General features: G+C 40.5%; 1 protein-coding gene across 1 annotated transcript in view; it reads right to left on the reverse strand.

The window, feature by feature from the left end:
- Positions 1 to 2037: 2037 nt before the first annotated feature.
- The window catches only part of ofcc1 (orofacial cleft 1 candidate 1), a 198188-nt gene continuing 181764 nt past the window's right edge, over positions 2038 to 18461 (reverse strand). The window contains exons 24-25 of the mRNA XM_041814710.1: positions 5364 to 5443; positions 2038 to 2247 (exon numbers count right to left, since the gene is read on the reverse strand). Coding sequence (XP_041670644.1) covers positions 2038 to 2247; positions 5364 to 5443 — 290 coding nt within the window. The remainder of the gene's footprint in view (positions 2248 to 5363; positions 5444 to 18461) is intronic.

An 18461-nucleotide genomic window follows, 5' to 3' on the forward strand; every position in this document is an offset into this window, starting at 1 on the left:
AATGACCTTTTGGAGGTCCTAGGCCACAGGTTGCTCTGATTGGCTAGTAATTACTGTGGCAGACAGAGCATTCATCCAACCACCTTCCCAGATTTTTGGAATATTCTGGAGATGGACAACAGCCGTTCATTATCAAAAATTCTCAGTACTGCCACAGTTGGATTTGCTGCACCTTTGTGCAGGTAGGGCAAACAGCCAGCAAAATTATTCAGTGATATGACTATGACTTTGAGAAAGTGAAACAAAACAACTCAAACTGAAAACTAGTTGCTCAAGAAAATATTAAGTTTTAAAGAAAATAGAATGTAAAGTAGCTGGACGCTAAAAAAAGACCCTGTAAAGTGAGATCCATAGCGTGTCTCTGACCACACCAAATATGTTGGAATATGGTTGCGATAAACATGTAAAAAACAATGAGATGTACGAGTGACTGCATTTTGGATTTAGACTATTAGACAGTGTTTCACCTCAGTCCTATCTATTGGCTATGGTGGCCTACAGGTCATTGACACTATCATGACAGATTTGAGCCAGAAAACAGTAAATTTAATCCCCAGCTTCTACATATATTATCTGCCAGTGCCAAACAGCTTATTCTGCCATTGACTCTTGTTTGGTGGATTGGATGATTGATGTCTGAAGAAACAAGCCATACTGGCAATTTAACAATCTATTCATTTAACAAACAGGAGGCTCAGTAGCGTGTGGAAGAACCATACATAGCTGCAACAGCCTGGCACCTCCTCCTCATGCTGGTCACCAGCCTGGTCACACACTGCTGTGGGATGGCATCCCATTCTTCAACCAGCATTTGCCACAAGTGAGCCAACATGGTTGTGTTGGTCACTCTGACACGAACAGCACGCCCAAGCTGATCCCACAAATCTTCAATGGTGTTCAGTTTAGGACTGCTAGTAGGCCATTCCTTCCTCTCCACTCCCAAATTCTGGAGGTAGTCATTGATAAACCCTGCTCTGTGGGAGCATTGTCCCCTTGGAGGATAGAGTTCGGTCCCAGTTGTGGAGATATGATATTGCTACTGGTTGCAGGATCTCATCTTGATATCTCTCTGCCTCCAATGATGACAAGCCTCGTTTTTCTGATGGAAAATAACATTCTTTTTTACATTCTTAAAAGACTATTAAAGACTATTATGTTGGTACTTCATATGTATCTTTTGTCTACTTTTTGCTATGCACAAATCCACATGAGTTGGCTGAACTTCATTTGCAAAATAATAGTTATGGCCAAAAGTTCTCTTTTGCTCATGTTCAGAATTATTTATGCCCCCGACAATAATAAAAATGTTCTTTTTCGATAGTGCCTATTGTTATTACATTTTCAAGATGTTCCAATAGAATAAATACCTTTTCTGTTAAACAATGACAAAAAATAGCATCTTTCCAGAGGAGTATAAAAGGGGAAAAGTGTTCTGGTCATTCTCAGTTTCTAATCTTCATGGCCAAGAAGAAGGAGCTCAGTGAGGACCTACGTCAACGTATTGTGAATGCCCACAGTGAAGGAAAGGGTTACAAGGCCATTTCAAAGCAGTATGATGTCCCAGTAGCAACCGTCCAGAGCATCATCGCCAAGTACAAGAGATTCAACACTGTTAAAAAACTCAGTGGGCATGGCAGGAAGCCTAAGGTGTCCCCTAAACTTGCCCGGAAAATCTGCAGAGAGGTCAACAACAACCCCTGGACAGCAACCAAGGCCCTAATGGAAATGCTTGACCAGGCAGGGACGAAGGTGTCACAGTCCACCATCAAGCGGGTCTTGCACAGAGGAGGTCTCCATGGATGCAAGCCTCGGAAGACGCCGCTGCTCAGGAAAAAAACATCTGGAGGCTTGCCTGGCTTTTGCCAGAGGTCATCTGAAGAAAGATCCCAGCTTTTGGTCAACCATCCTGTGGTCTGACAAGACAAAGTTGCAATTATTTGGCCATATGGATGCTGAAAACGTCTGGAGGAAGAAAGAGAAGCATACAAGCCAAAGAACACTGTGCCCACCTTCAAGCATGGAGGTGGGAACATCATGCTATGGGGATGCTTCTCCTCCAGTGGCACAGGGAACCTTGTCAAGGTCCAAGGAATTATGTGAAAGGAGGATTACATTAGGATTCTTGATGAAAACGTGAAGGAATCCGCTGAGAAACTCCAGCTTGGCCCCAACTGGAAGCATGATAATGATCCGAAACATACTGCCAAGGTAGTAAAGCAATGGTTCAAGGACAATGATGTCCCCGTCCTAGAATGGCCAAACAAACAAATTTATACCAAGCCCTGGTTTTAATTGTTGTGATTGTGTGGCCTTCGGTAATCAGAGACAAAAAATCCACTCTTACAGGCTGCAGTCCTTGTAACAATTACTCAATACACTATCTTTTAAATTCATAAATGTGACAAATACAGAGCCATTTTGGGCCTTTATCCTCCTCCCACATATTACTTCTATTTAGCCGTTTTCAGGGTCGTCACTCCAGGGCACAAAAAAATGTTGCTTTCTGCCATCCAATGTCAAGTTAGGATGAACAAATATGTGAGTCAAGAGTTGTGTACAGGAGGAAACAAAACAAAAAACTGTTGAAAAATGGGCGCCGCAGTGAGATTTTGCAAAACAATTAATGTCGTTTGTGGTGGGCAAAAAGCGCTCGCGGCCAAAACCCATCTCTCGCCCTCCGCGGCTCGTGAGTTTGGTCGATGCTGCGGGTTTCTCACTGTGTCAAGAAAGAACATATTCAAATGTGTATGGATATTAAATGTTAATTTGCACAACAGATGAATGTCAAGTACAGTGCTTCATCAACAAAATGCCCTTTCTGTTTCAGTATGCAAAAAAGAGAGGGGGTTTTCACTGAGTGGAATGAGCTCTTGATTTTGGCATTTACATACCTCATATGGATTTCTTTTTAAGTTTGTAAAAGTTCCAGGAGACCATGACAAAAAATGTGAATTAGGGGGTGAAAAACAGCATCATTAGGACAAATGAGGAGGAAAAGAGATGAAGTACGGATCCACTTTGAGCACCTTTCCAGGCTCAATACCATTACAGTGTTTTCTTTTCTTTGGCTTCCATCCCACATTTGAACAGTGACTATCCAAACATTCTCCTGTGCCATTTGTATCAAGTGAAGATTTCTCTGTTTCAGCTACATTATGCTCCGCTCAGAGCTTAATCTTGAGCAAACAGCTTGGCTTGGCCACCGACCAGGAGTGACTAATGTGGTTGCTCGCCACATATCAGGGAGTAAAATGTTGATGTTGAAAAGTGTTGAACCTTTATTGACAAATGGCAGTGAGTGAAATAAATACATGGAGATAGAACAGCTCAGTGCAGACAGCTTAGCGCGCTGATGGATGGAGATTATGAGCAACGTCTGTGGGAAGTTCTACCTCTCAACACATTTTTGAGAGTCTCAAATCCAAAGTCAAACAGCTTGGCATTGAATAATGGCCTCTGTTAGTCTATGTTGAATCCTACCCACAGATTTTCATCCTTGTCACATTAAAAAAGAGCCCTTTCAAGATTCTATACATTTTTTGTCCCAAATGCATCTGAAGCATAGAAAACAAGATCTTTATTTTCAAATTTGACATCTTTGGCAGGGGTGGGCGTATCAGTACTGCGGTACTGATGATGAATGCACTTTATCCATGCAGCTCTTTTAAAAAGTCACTGTCCCCCAAAGGGAACATTTACAATGGCAATAGGAGTGTACCCAGAAATGACCTTTGTGGGACCCCCAAGTAGCACAGGAAGATATAAAACTGTTTGGCCTGTAATCTGACCAACAGAATATTCAACAAATTACCCTCCAAGTTTTATGTCTGAAAGTTCTGCTTCTCCCAAACATCATCTATGGCATTGGGTCCCAACCTTGGGTCTGAGAACTCCTTGGGGAGGCTCTGTCTACTTTGAGGTTGCCAAAATTAAGATTCACTCACACTTACTAAAATCATGATAAAACACTTATGAATAGTTCATGCAAAGGTCTCTTGATAAGAAACCCTTTGTGTGGGATTGTTTTAAATTGATTTGAATAATGAAAACTTTTAAATTTGGTATTTTTTGACATCCATGTATCACCCTTTGTTTGTGTGGGCCCTGGGTTCTTCAACTCATCTATGATACAAATAAGAGGGGTTTGTAGGAATAAAGGTTGGGGACCACTGATCTAAGGGGGATCTCATGTGTAGTGTTAGCTGTTCATCAGGAGGCATGAGACCTGGCTCAGGTTGACCTTGTTGTCTGCTTCTAGGTTGGGATGGTATTTTCAATATGGTGACCACCTTTGATTGGCTTCAGAAGGCCCCTTTGATAAACAAGTGGATGATGTCACTCAAGAATACTACTATTTTTGATCAAATGGTTTTACCATGAACAACTTATTATTCAACAGTCTGAGGCAAAAGTCACAAAATCATTAAGTGGTCATAAAAATGTATCCAGATTTAGCACAGTTTCCCTCAAAATTAAAAATCCATCCATTTACAATGGGGATTGTGTGTTTGTGGCATAGCGTCTCATCTGTTGACCAAAAAAAGCTCCATTTTGGTCTCATTAGACCAAAGAACTTTCTTCCACTTGACCATGGAGTCTCCCACATGCCTTTTGAAGAACTTAGTTGAGATTTAATCTGAGTTTTCTTCAACAGTGTCTTTCTCTTTGCCGCTCTCCCATACAGCCTGATTCTCTCCTTCCAACAATCGTAGGGGTATGGCTTGATTTGAACACATACCACAACAGATCCTTTGTCTAAATAGTCATCACGGTTATTGTTGTTTGTAGCCCTCCTCTTGTTTCTGATATTCTTTAGGATGGGGTGTAGGTCTATAGCTAAAACTTTAACTGATCTTATCATGCCCCCTCTTGCCATGGTGCCTGGGTTCAAGATACTAGCCCTGTGTTTACTTGGAGTCAGACTGATGCAAAATTTCACAGTATTGGACACCTCTAATCTTTTGTCTGAATATGTTTTAATCTTCTTGTAAATTTAAAACAAAGACAATCTCCGTCCTCCATCTCATCTCTGATCAGATGTTTTTGGACAAAAGCTGGGGCCTTAAACTGAATGAAGCATCATGTAGAGGTGAGTCAGCCCTCCTCTCTTTCACATATGCACACACTAAAGAGCTGCTGTCACTAACACTCTGATGACCCCGCTGCGTGCACACCTGACAGCTTCACCCAACATCGTCTGCACTGGCAACACTCTCATCCATGATGCCCAAACAAAGAGCGAGGAAGGAGCGGGTCTCAGTGTCTTGCTGCATCTTGAGCTGATGTTGCCTGACACGGTCAAAACAAAGCTCTTTGTTTCCTCACCGCTACGTTAAGCATCAGGGCCGTGTGTCAGGCCTTACCTGCTTCCTGTTTGAAGGCTCCATGGAAACCAGTTGTGACGACACCACCTGGTCAGTGTCAGCAGAAGTCAACATGAACGCTACAGGGGAGAAAGAGAGAAGGGGGAGAAGGAGACCTGGAAGAAACGCATACTCTAACCTTGTAGACTCCTACTGTGCAACATTGCTGCAGGAAACTGTTGTCCATTTTCACAAATATTGATTATTTTGTTTCGGCAACATGCAGTACTGTTGGCCACTGCTAGAACGTCCAAAACGCTGACCTTTGCACTTCATTCACACTATTTTGGAATATACTACTAGTATTTCATGTAAGTCTGCAGACATGGACATTTGTTGCACTGTTTTTGGCTGTAAAGCTGCCATATGCTAATGTGCACCTGGACTTAAAAATGCAGTTAATTCTAGGACACACTTTAGAGAAAAATCCCTGGAAAGATCCATCCATCCTTTGTGCCTGCTTCACATTTTTTATGCAATGTTGTCAAATGGTTGCACATCCAGTCGACAGAACTGTGTGTTGTGCCTTCAGGGGATTTAGTATTTTATTTTTATATTTATGAAGTTGCTGGTGCATTTTGAAAAGTTACTTACATAGGATTTATTCATTGTCAGCCCACTATTTATTGATCACTGAAGTTGTGGCACATGCTTGCATTATGCACAAGTTTAAGGAATAATATTAATAATAATAATAATGATAATAATAATAATGCAGGCTTCCACAATGAAGCGGATGTATCATAATGTTTCCACTGCTTGAGTTGTTGTAAATGTGTGAACTTTGAGTTGGATGTGGAAGCTTTGGACCATTATTGTTTGAAAAAAGCTCATTATTATAAACCCAAGCAAAACATTTCATTGATATTTTTCCCTTTCTGTGTCTTTCTCTAGTTCTTTAAAAAAAAAAAAAATCCTACCAGCCCAACAAGTTGTGGTTGTGTTTTGGTCTTTATTGTCAAATTTGCTCAATGTTGATGGTGGTGCCTTAAAGGTCACATATTATGCAAATTATACACTTTTTCAGGCTTTTCTAGCAAAAATGTGTGCCCCTGGCTTTTCCACAAAACCCCCAAGAATCAGAAAAATCCATTCCCTCCATCCCTCTCTTTCAGAAAATGTATGCTGAAACAAGCCTTTCTCAGGTTTTCCCCTCGTGATGTCATTTGGGGAGTTAGCCCGACAGGTTCAGTTTCCCCTCCCGGCTGGGAGGAAAGTTCCACCCTCAGCTGCCAGCTGAAAGGAGGATCAGGAGAGCCACATCCATTTCCTGAGAGGGGCGGAGTCAGACAGCTCATTTACATTCAACATACAGAAAGAGCTTGTTTTAAGCAGGGCTGAAACAGAGGGGTTTTTATACATGCAAATACTGGATTGTTTTTCCAGCAACAAACTTCACAGGCATGTGTCGGGGACCTCTGAGAACAGTGTAAACTTGTCTTAAAGGGGTAAGATATGTGCCCTTTAAAAAGGAAGCAAGGAAGGAATCGTGCAATTAATGCAATTAATTAAGTGCAGTGATTGTGGACCTTCATTGATCTGGATTAATACAATTAAACTTGACAGCTTTCATATATAGTCTTTGTTCAGACCTTCCTCCAGTGGGGCCTTGGTTTCAGTCCCACTTGACCCCCCACTATGACACCCCTGCTCATGGTAGGTTAATTCTGATATATGTAGTCTAATGTAACAAAGAGTGCAGTGTTCATTTGCAGTCATGTAAAGTACCATAAAACCACTTTTGACTTCATTTGGTGCTCCATACAGTAAATTAAGCTTGATTAATTGATCCATTTATTGATTTTGGTCCTTTCAGTGCTCTTATTGGCCTTCTCTGCTAAACAAAACATTTGCTGAATCAAGTTTGCAAATGCACTGAATGTATTCCATCTAAAATAGTGACCTATAGTTATGTGATAAAAGTGGGTCATTTCAACAAACGTGCAAAAGAGAAAGAGGAGCAGGATGCTCGTGTGTGTTTTCAACCTTCCCCCAAATTGAGGCCACACTTTTAAGGTCAGCAGAGTGCGAGGAAGTGCAGCGGGTTGCAGAATGTTGCTGGCACTTAGCTCGGCGCACTTCTGAACCTCGTAGACGTCTGTGGCAAGGTCACCGCGGGAAGCATAAATGGGAGTTGATGGCTCCGTTGTTCCGTGTCATCCGCCGTGCTCTCCACCATACTATTTGGAGACGGCACTACTGAGCGCAGCTGACATCATGTACATATATACAAAGGAGGCGAGCCAGGATTAAAAAAGCGTGGCAAAAATAGAGCTTGGGCCGACATTATTAAGACACAAGCTTCAGTTAGCCCACACAATGTGCTGATGGGATGTAATTGATGCATTTCCTGTCTTGAATCAGAGAGAGCTTTTCATGCTGGCCTGCACAAAAACTGATTGCATGGTAGTAGAAGTTTTTTGTAGGTATTTGTTGGCTTTTTTTTTTTTTTTTTTTAAATGGACAGGGATAATGGAATTTCATAATGAGAGGCCAGAGTGGTCCTGATGCTCCACTCACCCTTCCTCTACTCCAGACTTTATCCTACCCAGCGAATGCATTGTTTTACTGCAAATTATAACCATAAAAAAGCCTCTGATCCCCCATTCTGTTAAATTAATAGAATTACGCAAAAAATGTAATGATAGCAATTAAGTCTTGAAAATGCAAATTTTATAGTCAAGGACGATTACCTCATTTATAGCATGTGCTGGAATGATGCCAGACGAAGGTAATTTAGATCCGGGTTGCTCATGGTTACATCATGATGAATATGAGACGAGCGGGGCCTCATCACGCACCTCCACTCTCAATCAAACGACGAGGTGGAGGCGGAGCTTAGGGGAATGAGGAACATGAACGCTGTCAGGGGCGACACTTCTGCAGGAAAGAAAGACATACATCAGGACTAAATGGGGCTGAAGGAGAGTGAGGATGGAGACTGCCAGTATGCAGGGACATTTAAAACAGCTGAAAAGGGCATTTCTGCTCTGACCAGGCCTCTTCTTCACTTATGCCTCTATACAAATATTATGTATTCCAACAACTGAATCTGCGGTGCTTTTTACAACAAATGCTGACATTTTAGAGGCAAATGGACACGTTTGATGAAAGCCTGTGAGGACATCCTGTTAACCTCATAATGTTTATTGCTCTAGATTAAGAATTCACATCAAAACTTGTCGCCCAAATGACATTTAAATTCTTGGATTTTTAACTGCGTTTGGATGAAAAAATACTCACATCAGTTAATTATTCCAGAAAGGCAGCCGTAATGGCATGAATCTTTTATGGGGGTCTGCCTGGTGCCATGATCTCTAATAGATTAACATTTCATTTTACCCCTGACTGCCTAGAACTCCTTGCAGATCAACAATTGTTTTACATGCTGGGGTAAGGTGCAGGGGACATCATGACGCCATGACCCATACCCATTGCAGTATTTGTGTCATAATCCTAAAATGATCATTAAAAGGTTCTGACATATTATCTTAACATAGTCAGTGTTACAGCAAAGAATAAGGCCGTCTTCACTTCAGGCACGATTGATTTCCACTGTGCCAGGGAGAAACTGCTCCCTTCTCCTTCACTGGTGTGCTGTCACATTGGTAACATTAGTAACATAAAAAAATGATAAAAAAAAAAAAAAATTATATATATATATATATATATATATATATATATATAATTTCTATAATCTGAAATGATCATAATGAGCCTAATGGTGTATATAATAAACACTGTAACACTCTTCAAAAATAAAAGCGCTGTTTAACATAACTTATCTTTTTATTATTATTAATTTATAAGTTAGGATTTTGTTTTGGTAGGAAGTCTATTTACCTAATGGTCACGTGCTGTCTTCATTTCCAGACCTAAAACAGCAAAATGAAAAAGGGAAAATCCAAAAACCAATATCAGGCCAGGAAAAAGTGCACCATTTTTTTTCGTTTATTGGTTTTGACAGAAAAACGGATTATACTTTAGTCCTCTGACCGTTTATCTAGATTTGTCAGGTGAATGAGGCCTAAACTAAGAGTTCAGAGGTATTTCTGACAAGAGATAAGATGGACCGATGTCCGAGTTTTTTCAGGTGTAGCTATTTGTTGTTTCAGCAAGTGCTTCTCCTGATTATCACATTAATGAAGTCGAAGAATGGCAGATCAGTGGTGGTCTCGACTGGTCTTGATGGAAAATCCCAAGTCCGGCTAGTCCAAAAGTGAGACAAGACCGAGTAAAAATGCTCGAGAGTCCAAGACAAGACCAAGACATTCAAAATGTGGTCTCAAGACCAAAACCATTCTCGAATACTACAACACTAACATTAGCTCATAATCTTAATAGTTTATAGAGTTAATGGAGCTACGTAAGCTACATTTGCTACATTTGCTATGTTAGAATTTTTTTTATGGAGTATGAGATTTTTCCAGAAAGCAGACTGTTTGCTTCATTAACCAGCTGAAATCTAAGCTATTTTTAACAATTCTGTTGCACCTGGGCTTCTTGTCTGAAAAAACTTATAAAACATCGACCTTGTGGTGTACAGTCAAGCTCTAAACATCCTTTTGTTCAGAATACATGTGCTGCAGTAATGTTACTTGAATTTTAAAAAGTTGTGGGACTGTAAAGACAAAGAAACAACTAAACTGAAATCAAACTCAGTTTTTTATATATGAAACATGGTAAACAATAATGACTGAGACTTTTTTGCAAAAAGTTTTTCTTCCATCTCCTGGGGACTGAACAATTCTGAAAAAAATAATCATTCCATTGCAAAAAGTCTTCAAAATACTCACATAATTACAAACAATATATATATATATATATATATATATATATATTTATGATTAACAATTTTTATTGATTGTCATTTAACATTGTATCCAGACATACAGAACCCTTCCCCATTGCCCACCCCTACAATCAGTCTTGGTTGTAAGCCTCGACAACATTCCATCTTAAACATGGACATGTTAAATTATCAAAATAAAAAGGGCTGATTCAGACCATTCTCTGATAAAACAATAACAGTAACGTTATTCCAATAATGATCATAATAAAATAAAGTCTTAAAAAAAGGAAAACGAAAATGTTCCCTTGATATTTATCAAACAAACAAAATTTAAATCCTTTTTTTAAAATATTTTTTATTTTTTTGCATCTGTGTTCTTAAGTTGATGAATGCCAGGTGCTCCTAAGTTCCTCATTAGTATGGTTTAAATTTACTTAAGTAGAAGTAAAAGTCCTGGTCTATGAATCTACTCAAGTAAAAAGTAAGTCATTTAAAATTTACTTGAAGTACTGAGTAGCTACTCTTGATACTCAAAGGGCTTTCACAGTAAAATATAACCTGTCCTTAAAGTGCAATAACAATAAGAAAATATGGAACTCCAGGCAGGTTATTAATTGTAAAGTTTGGCCGAATCTAAAGTACAATGCAACAGCTGCTTTGGGAAGAAATATGGAATCATTTTCTTGCTACATGCATGTACCGACCGATTTGATGTGAAAGCCAAATGCCTGGTTGTTTTCATGTTGTTGGCAGAGAGCTTTATTTTTTTACTCAGTTCTCAATGTTTTATAAAATGTAATTAAGTACAATACTTAACTCAAAATATATCTAATTAAAAGTAAAAGAAGGCACACAGGAAAGAGAGGAGAACAAGCACAATGTCAGAAACGTCAAAGTTAAATAGAATAAATCATAAGAACTAGTTATAAAACAAGGGGCCTCGCCCAAACCCTGAAAAACAGCCCCATACCATTATCCCTCTCCACAGAACCTCACAGTTGGCACAGAGCAGTCAGGCAGGTAACGTTCTCTTGGCATCAGCCAAATTCGACTCACCCATCTGGCCGTCAAACAGAGAAGCATGATTCGTCCCACCACAGAACAGGTTTCCACTGCTTCACAGTCCAGCGTCGGTGTGCTTTATCACTCTAATCTCATACTTGGCACTGGACTTGTTGAGGTGAGGCTGGCATGCAGCTGTTCTGCCATGGAAACCCATTCCATGAAGCTGCCATTGCAGCAGTTTCACGCTTACATTAATGATATCAGCAGACCATTGGTAATTTCTTAGCAAAAACTGACCTGACAGTGATTTTAGATCGTCTTCCGCTTCGTGGCAGCATTGCTGTTGTTGCTAAATACTTCCACTTTCTCATAAGATCACTTGCAGTTGGCTGTGGAATATCCAGCAGGGTATTCGCCTTATTGCAAAGGTGGCATCCATCACAGTACCACACTTGAAGTCACTGAAATTTTCAGAACGACCTATTTAGGATCACTAATGTTTGCAAATGGAGACTGCACGGCCTGCATGGTGCTTGATTTTATACACCTGTGACAATGCATCACACCTAAAGTCAACAATTAACAGGTGTGGCCAAATACGTTTGTCCCTCATGTCTGATGCACACCTACACATCAGCCATATCTTAAGGTTCCCTGGATCACAAGACCCAGGATATCACCTTCCTTTTCCTAATGGTAAAACTGCCTATGTAGTGAGGTGGCATCCTCATGTAAATTGGATATTTTCACCCATAAGTCAAACAATATTTTAAAATAATTTGATTTGGTCTCCAGGGAGATTTAATATTGAAAAAAGAAGCAAGATAAAATAAAAGAAATAGGAAGAATCCCTCTTGTTTCCTTTAAAACTGGAAAGCCATTCAACTAACATTTCACCCAGGTCTGGCTATTACACAGTCTATTGACACACATTGCAGCGAGGTTGGACTCTTTCTCAACCCCATCCATCGGTCACACAGATTGTCCCCTGGTAGGCAGAGGCCTGCCACGTTAATGGAAATGGGGCGATGCTGGGAGCATAGAGCCTGGAGAAGCCTGGATGATCCCTCAGGCCATGGCTGCCACGGGATGAAATAGAGAGACTATTACAGCCGAGTTGTAAAGCCCCACACGCTCCACGCACTATCATAATAGAATATTGATTCTATCAGATGCCAGGCCCCGGCCTGTCCCCGCAATGAAGGAAAGAGCACTAAAGGTCATTGTGTAAAAGAACAGAGTGGGGGAGAGAGACAGAAGAGCAGAGAGGTGGAGAGGAACAGAATAGGGTGGACAGAAAAGAAGGAGAGCTCCTGCTGCTGCTCTGATACTGTATTTCTGTTATTCCTGGATGTATCAAATACACCACTAAAGTAAAGCTAAAAAACAAGAAGAAATGATTTAAACAAATAGTGTTGATCCAATCTTTGCATATTTCTGCTGTGCAATTAAAGTATCTTTTGTACTTTTTCTTTTTTGTATTGCAGCATCTGTCTGCACAGCCATAAGTAACAAGGAAGCAATTTCAACCATTAATTGTTGATCAAGGCGGTTGGGAAAAGCGCCAAAGGAAAAGGATGACAAATAAGCACCCACCACGCGAACAGCAGTACAAATTACACCACAAGCAGGAGACGTTTATGCTTGATTGGAGCAATTTAATGTTTTCTTACAAAAAAAGCTCGCAAATCCTGGGAGGACAGTTAAGGAAATGACTTTTTAATCATCCAAGGAGCCGCTGCGCCTTGTCTCTCCTGATGGCCCCATATTGAAGACTGAGAGCCATTAGACGATGGAGTTCATTGGTTGAAGGCGTTCTTTGCAACAGTTGGACGGATGTTACTTAAGGAGATAACTTTTTTGGGTGTAACTTAGGGGTGGGAAACAGGATACTTGGTAAGGCAATACCCTTTAGGTCACAACTGGTTTACCATCCCCACCACATACACCTCCTACATTACAAGTCCCAACTAAAAGTTCTTATTTTCAATCAGAACCAAATGTTTTCAATGAAAAATGTGACAGTTCAGACTTAATATTGAACAAAACATGATGAAACAAAGAGATGAAAAGGAGGTAAAAGGAGAAAAGGAAAAAACTTAAATATCATATTGACATAAGCATTCAGACCCTTCGCCCAGTACTTAGTTGAAGCATCTTCAGTCTATCTATCTATCTATCTATCTATCTATCTATCTATCTATCTATCTATCTATCTATCTATCTATCTGTATGGATGTGTGTGTGGTTGGGTGTGTGTGTATGAAAAGGTAAAAGGTAATTACAGTCCATTAAATTGCAAATACATTTACAATTTACATTATTTATCATACATTGTATATAGAGCATTTTTGCCTATTATAATACTGTAAAATTCTATGGATGAATCTTATTTTGACATGGAGCCTTTTATTTTGAAAAGCTCACCTTTCCTGATGGGTCACATGATTTCCTTTTCCTCAAGTATTTCATTAAATGAAGAAAACTACATTACAGAAGTGAAAAAAAACAAAAATTGGACCCCGTTTTTAAAATGTCATTTGTTTTTCCTATTTGTGACCAAAATGAAAAAATGGGAAAACAGCAAGTTTTTCTGTTTATTCTATTTTTTGTCAAAAACGGAAAAATGGAATAATGGCTAGTTTTTCCGTTTTTTTCCATTTTTGGTCAAAAACGAAAACACGGAATAACTAGAGTTTCTCCCATTTTTTGAGTCTGGTTTCAACCAGGAAATGGATCTGCCAGAAAATACACTGACCAACCACTCTGCCATAAAGCACGGATTGGTGGATGGTTGTCCTTCTGGAACTTTGTCCCATCTCCACACAGGATTTGTGGCGCCCAGTCAGAGTGATCATCAGGTTCATGGTCACCTGTCTTACGAAGGCTCTTCTCCCCAGATCGCACAGTATGGTGAGGTGGTGGGGCGACCAACTCTTGGAAGAGTCCTGGTTGTGCCAAACCTATACTTGAGCATCACTGAGGCTACTATGCTCATGGGAACTTTCAGTGCAGCAAAATGGTTTTTGTGGCCTTCCTCAGATCTGTGCCTTGCAACAATCCAAGGCAGTTCCTTTAACCTCTTGGCTTGGCTTTTGCTTTGATGTGCACTGTCAGCTGTGAGGCCTTCTATAGAGAGGTGTGTGTGCCTTTCCAAATCATGTCCAACTACTTGAATCTACCACAGGTGGACTCCAATCAAGGTGTAGAAACATCTCAGAAATGATCCAGAGAAATGTGAAGAACCTGAGCTACATTTACAGAGCAAAGGCTCTGATTAGTTATGCCAATGTGATTTTTCAGTCTTTTTTGACAAGGATGTAAATTCACATTTTCAGCAATTTCTGATACAAAAACTGGAGAAAATGTAGCATGTGCAAATGCACTTTTTTGTCAAATAACTTACAGTACGCAGTATAGTTTTAAAAAATGGCTCAAACAAGGTCCATATAAACCCATCATACTCTGTTACAACGTCCAGGGAAGCCCATGTTTAACAATGCCTCGGTTACGTGCACAATACATTAGGAAATCGACTAATCTTAGCTCTGACATTATGGCCTGTACAAACTTCATGATGAATTCTGTTTTTCCAGGCCTCTTGGAAAATATATTCATGAAATTTCAATGTCCGATGAAACAAGTCATCTTTTAAGCAGAGCTTGACTGTGACATACCATTCCTCATCTCTATCTGGAGCAGGCTTTATTTTAGTCAGATAAATATCCATTTGTCTTCTTGTATTTCTTTTTTTTCTCCACACACACAACCCCAGTAATTGAACAGCAGTTGTTGTCGAGGGCCCCTGCAAATGAAACTGCCATTGTAGCATCAAAAATAATCAATTTGATGAGTCTTGTATATACTCCCATACTCATAGTAATGTGATATTGATTTGGCGCACTGATATAGTACTCCTCTTCTGCACCAGAATGATTATTGGCTTTTGACAAATTCCAGCACAATCTTTCACCCCCTCTCTGCTGGACCCTCTCTTTTCTCTAAAAGCACCGGCACCAAAGCCCAGAGCTCTGGTTCATCTTTGAATATTTGAAACTCACCCTGACAATAAAAGGCCAAACAGCAGGAGCAAAATTTGACCCAGTCAGTCCACTTCAAACCATTCTGAACACAACTCAATTTGCATCTTAAAGACATGATTTTTTTTTTTGTTTGTTTTTCATTGTTTCTCACCTTCACACAATCACAGACATACCTTAAAGTTATTATGTTTCATTGTGTTGTGAGGCATTGTGGATGGTAGCTCTGAAAAGCTAATACATTATTTAAATCCAAATCACCCTGCCCTGTCCAGCCAAGTTATAGATGACAACAAGGCCGCCTTTCTCATACACTCTCCCCCTCTCTTTCACTCAAACACCAAAAAACACACACTCCATCTTTCTCCCTCTCAAGGTGGGCACAGCTTATCAAAAATTTAACGCTGATAACTGCTACCAAAGACCTAAAGTTGAACAATAGATGGAGGGTCCACCCATAGGCTGTACGTGTGTTTTCTCTTCATTATCATGGTTATATAAACGACTACAGTGTGTAATAACACGCCATATATCACTTGAAAATTATGATTCTTGTGATTCCAGCCTTTACAGACTCCAAACAACACAGCAGCTACAACCTGTGCATCCATCAGACTACTGAAAAACAAGAATTTGCTGAGTTAAGGCCCTTGAACACTGAGCCTTTTTTTTTGGTCTGAAATTTTTGCGCGTTAAAAAAGAAAAATCATCTTGGGTTAATAATGTTTGCACACTGATGCCGAAACCTTTGCCTGTCATTCTTTTAATCAGAACGGGTACTATTTTTTTCTGTTTTGCATGCATCAAAGTAATTTGGGAGGTCGATGTTTCAGAGCTGCGTCTGCAGCTCCCTTCTTGCGCACTTGCTTGACCATCTCCCAACTCTCTCCCTCCCTCCCTTACACTGAAACCTCACTTTTAACTCTTTGACTTTCCTGTGTATTACCTGGATGTAAACTGTGGAACATAATCAATACTGCCTAAGTTTATGATCACAGCCACGCAACAGACTAACCCTACAAAGCAGATGGATACCCCCGTTTCTTTGTTTCTCACTGGCAAATCCATCTTGCAAAGCTCCCATCTGAACCGTTTGGGCCCGGTTAAAAAGTGACAGGACCAATCAGCAACGAGGGGCAGTACTTTCAGGTGTGGCAGTCGTGACGTGAGCAAGCAGCAACAAGAGGTTGGTGCAATTATGGTAGAAGAGATTAGCGTGGATGCTGCTAAAGCGCCATCAGAACTTGATGACATTTCTTCATCAAAAAAAGAACAAAGAAAAGCAGTGTGTTGGTTTTTTTTTTCAAAAACAACAAAAGTCGTGTACTGACATGTCTATAGTTGCCGTGGTTCACGTTATTCCCTGGTAGCTGTGCACGCGCACCTTGATCGCGGCTACGTCACATGTTTTGTTGCTCTGATTGGCACGTAAAGATGTGACGGACAGAACGTTCATCCAATTCCACTCTGAGTTATTTTCAAAGCTTCTGCCCTTTCCCAAACGCTGTGTATTGAAGGTTTTCCAGATGGATGTGTGAAACACATCCATCTAGCATGTCAGGTTAGTAACAGACTGAATTTAAAAGGTTTTTCTGTCTCTCCAGCCTGGCACAGTGCTATAACACGCGGGCAGGGGCCGCTTTAGGCTCGCTGTCAGGATGGATGGATTAAGCGGGTTTTTTAAGGAGTTAAATGCAGAATCATCTTTGCTCTTTTTCTCATTTTGCAGTACGAAACAATTTGCCATGTTCTACAAATTTTCATAGCGAATGCAATTTGAATGCATTCAACTCAGTGTGCAAGCTTTGAGTGTGACGTTTATTTCTTCTGAAAATAGTGGACTCTGTGCGAAGACCTTCATTTACCTGACCAGAAAGTGCTCTACTGCAGTGTTTCCCAACCATTTGTCCTAGGACCCCCCCTACATGCACCTAAGAAAAGCAGACCCCCCCAGGACCCAAGAGAGAAGGAAATGTGACAAACTAGTGCCAAAAATCAACATAAATTTTAATTGTTTCAATGTTAAAAGCCTTAAAAAGGGCTCATGCATGCTTTCCTTATGAAAAGACCACTGTACTACTTAAAAACTGCTTTATCATGGTTTTAGTCAGTATTTGCAAATCTAATTTGGGCAGCCTCAGAGCAGACAAAGCCTCGCAGCCCCCCATGATCTTTGGCCCATGCCCTGGGGGGACGCGCATGCTAAGATAACTTCAAAATACATTACAACAGATTTCACGTGGTTTGAAGTAATGTCTTACCTTTTCACTGAGTATGAAAACCATCGATGGTCAGGTTTATTCCACGGCATAGCTGTAGCTTCACTCTAAACTACGATTAGCTTTTGCTGCTATCGGCAGCAGGGGAAGAAGCAGTCGGGAGCGCGTGGGGCCTAGGGAGCGAGCGATGTCGGCAGTGAGCGCACTCGGCCTTGATACCTTCTAATGAGAGGAGCCTAGAGGCCTGATAACGCAACCATGAAAGACAGTTAGGGTGTCATGTTTCACATCAGACTAAAGTCCACCTTCACATGAAAAATAATATTGGCTGGTAAATGTCGAAAAGTTACATACAGCCCCTTTAAAATCTGAAGAAAAAAAATATTGGCAACTTAATTTATTTAACAATCAGTAGCCTCAGTAGCATGTAGAAGAACCATACACAGCCACATCAGCCTGTCACTTGCTCGTCATGCTGGTCACCAGCCTGGTCACAAACTGCTGTGGAAGGAATGGCATCCCATTCTTCAACCAGCCAGTGTGGTTGTGTTGGTCACTCTGGTTCAAAAAGCACGCCCACAAGTGTTCATTGGGGTTGATGTCAGGACTGCTGGCAGGCCATTCCATCCTCTCCCAAAATCTGGAGGTAGTCTCCGATAAACCTCGCTTTTTGGGGGTGAGCGTTGTCATCTTGGAGGATAGAGTTCAGTCCTAGACTGTGGAGATATGGGATCACCACTGGTTTCAGAATCTCATCTTGATATCTCTCTGCATTGAGATTGCCTCCAATGATGACAACCAGGCACCTGATTGGGGGCACAAGAAGCTTAAAACAAGACCAATAGCAATAGCAGAATAAGCTGTTAGACTTTAGCAGAGATTTGGCACATTTTTCCTGGGTGCATTCTGCATACTCAGCTCTGCTGCTCATTCCACAAATGCATATTCCTTAAAAATGTAGCACCATTTAAAAGGGAAGTTCCAATGGTATAAGACTTTTTCTGGCATTATACTAGGACTTATTACCATTTGCTGGAATGCT

Source organism: Cheilinus undulatus, linkage group 19 (genome assembly GCF_018320785.1).
Source record: "Cheilinus undulatus linkage group 19, ASM1832078v1, whole genome shotgun sequence".
NCBI lineage: Eukaryota > Metazoa > Chordata > Actinopteri > Labriformes > Labridae > Cheilinus > Cheilinus undulatus.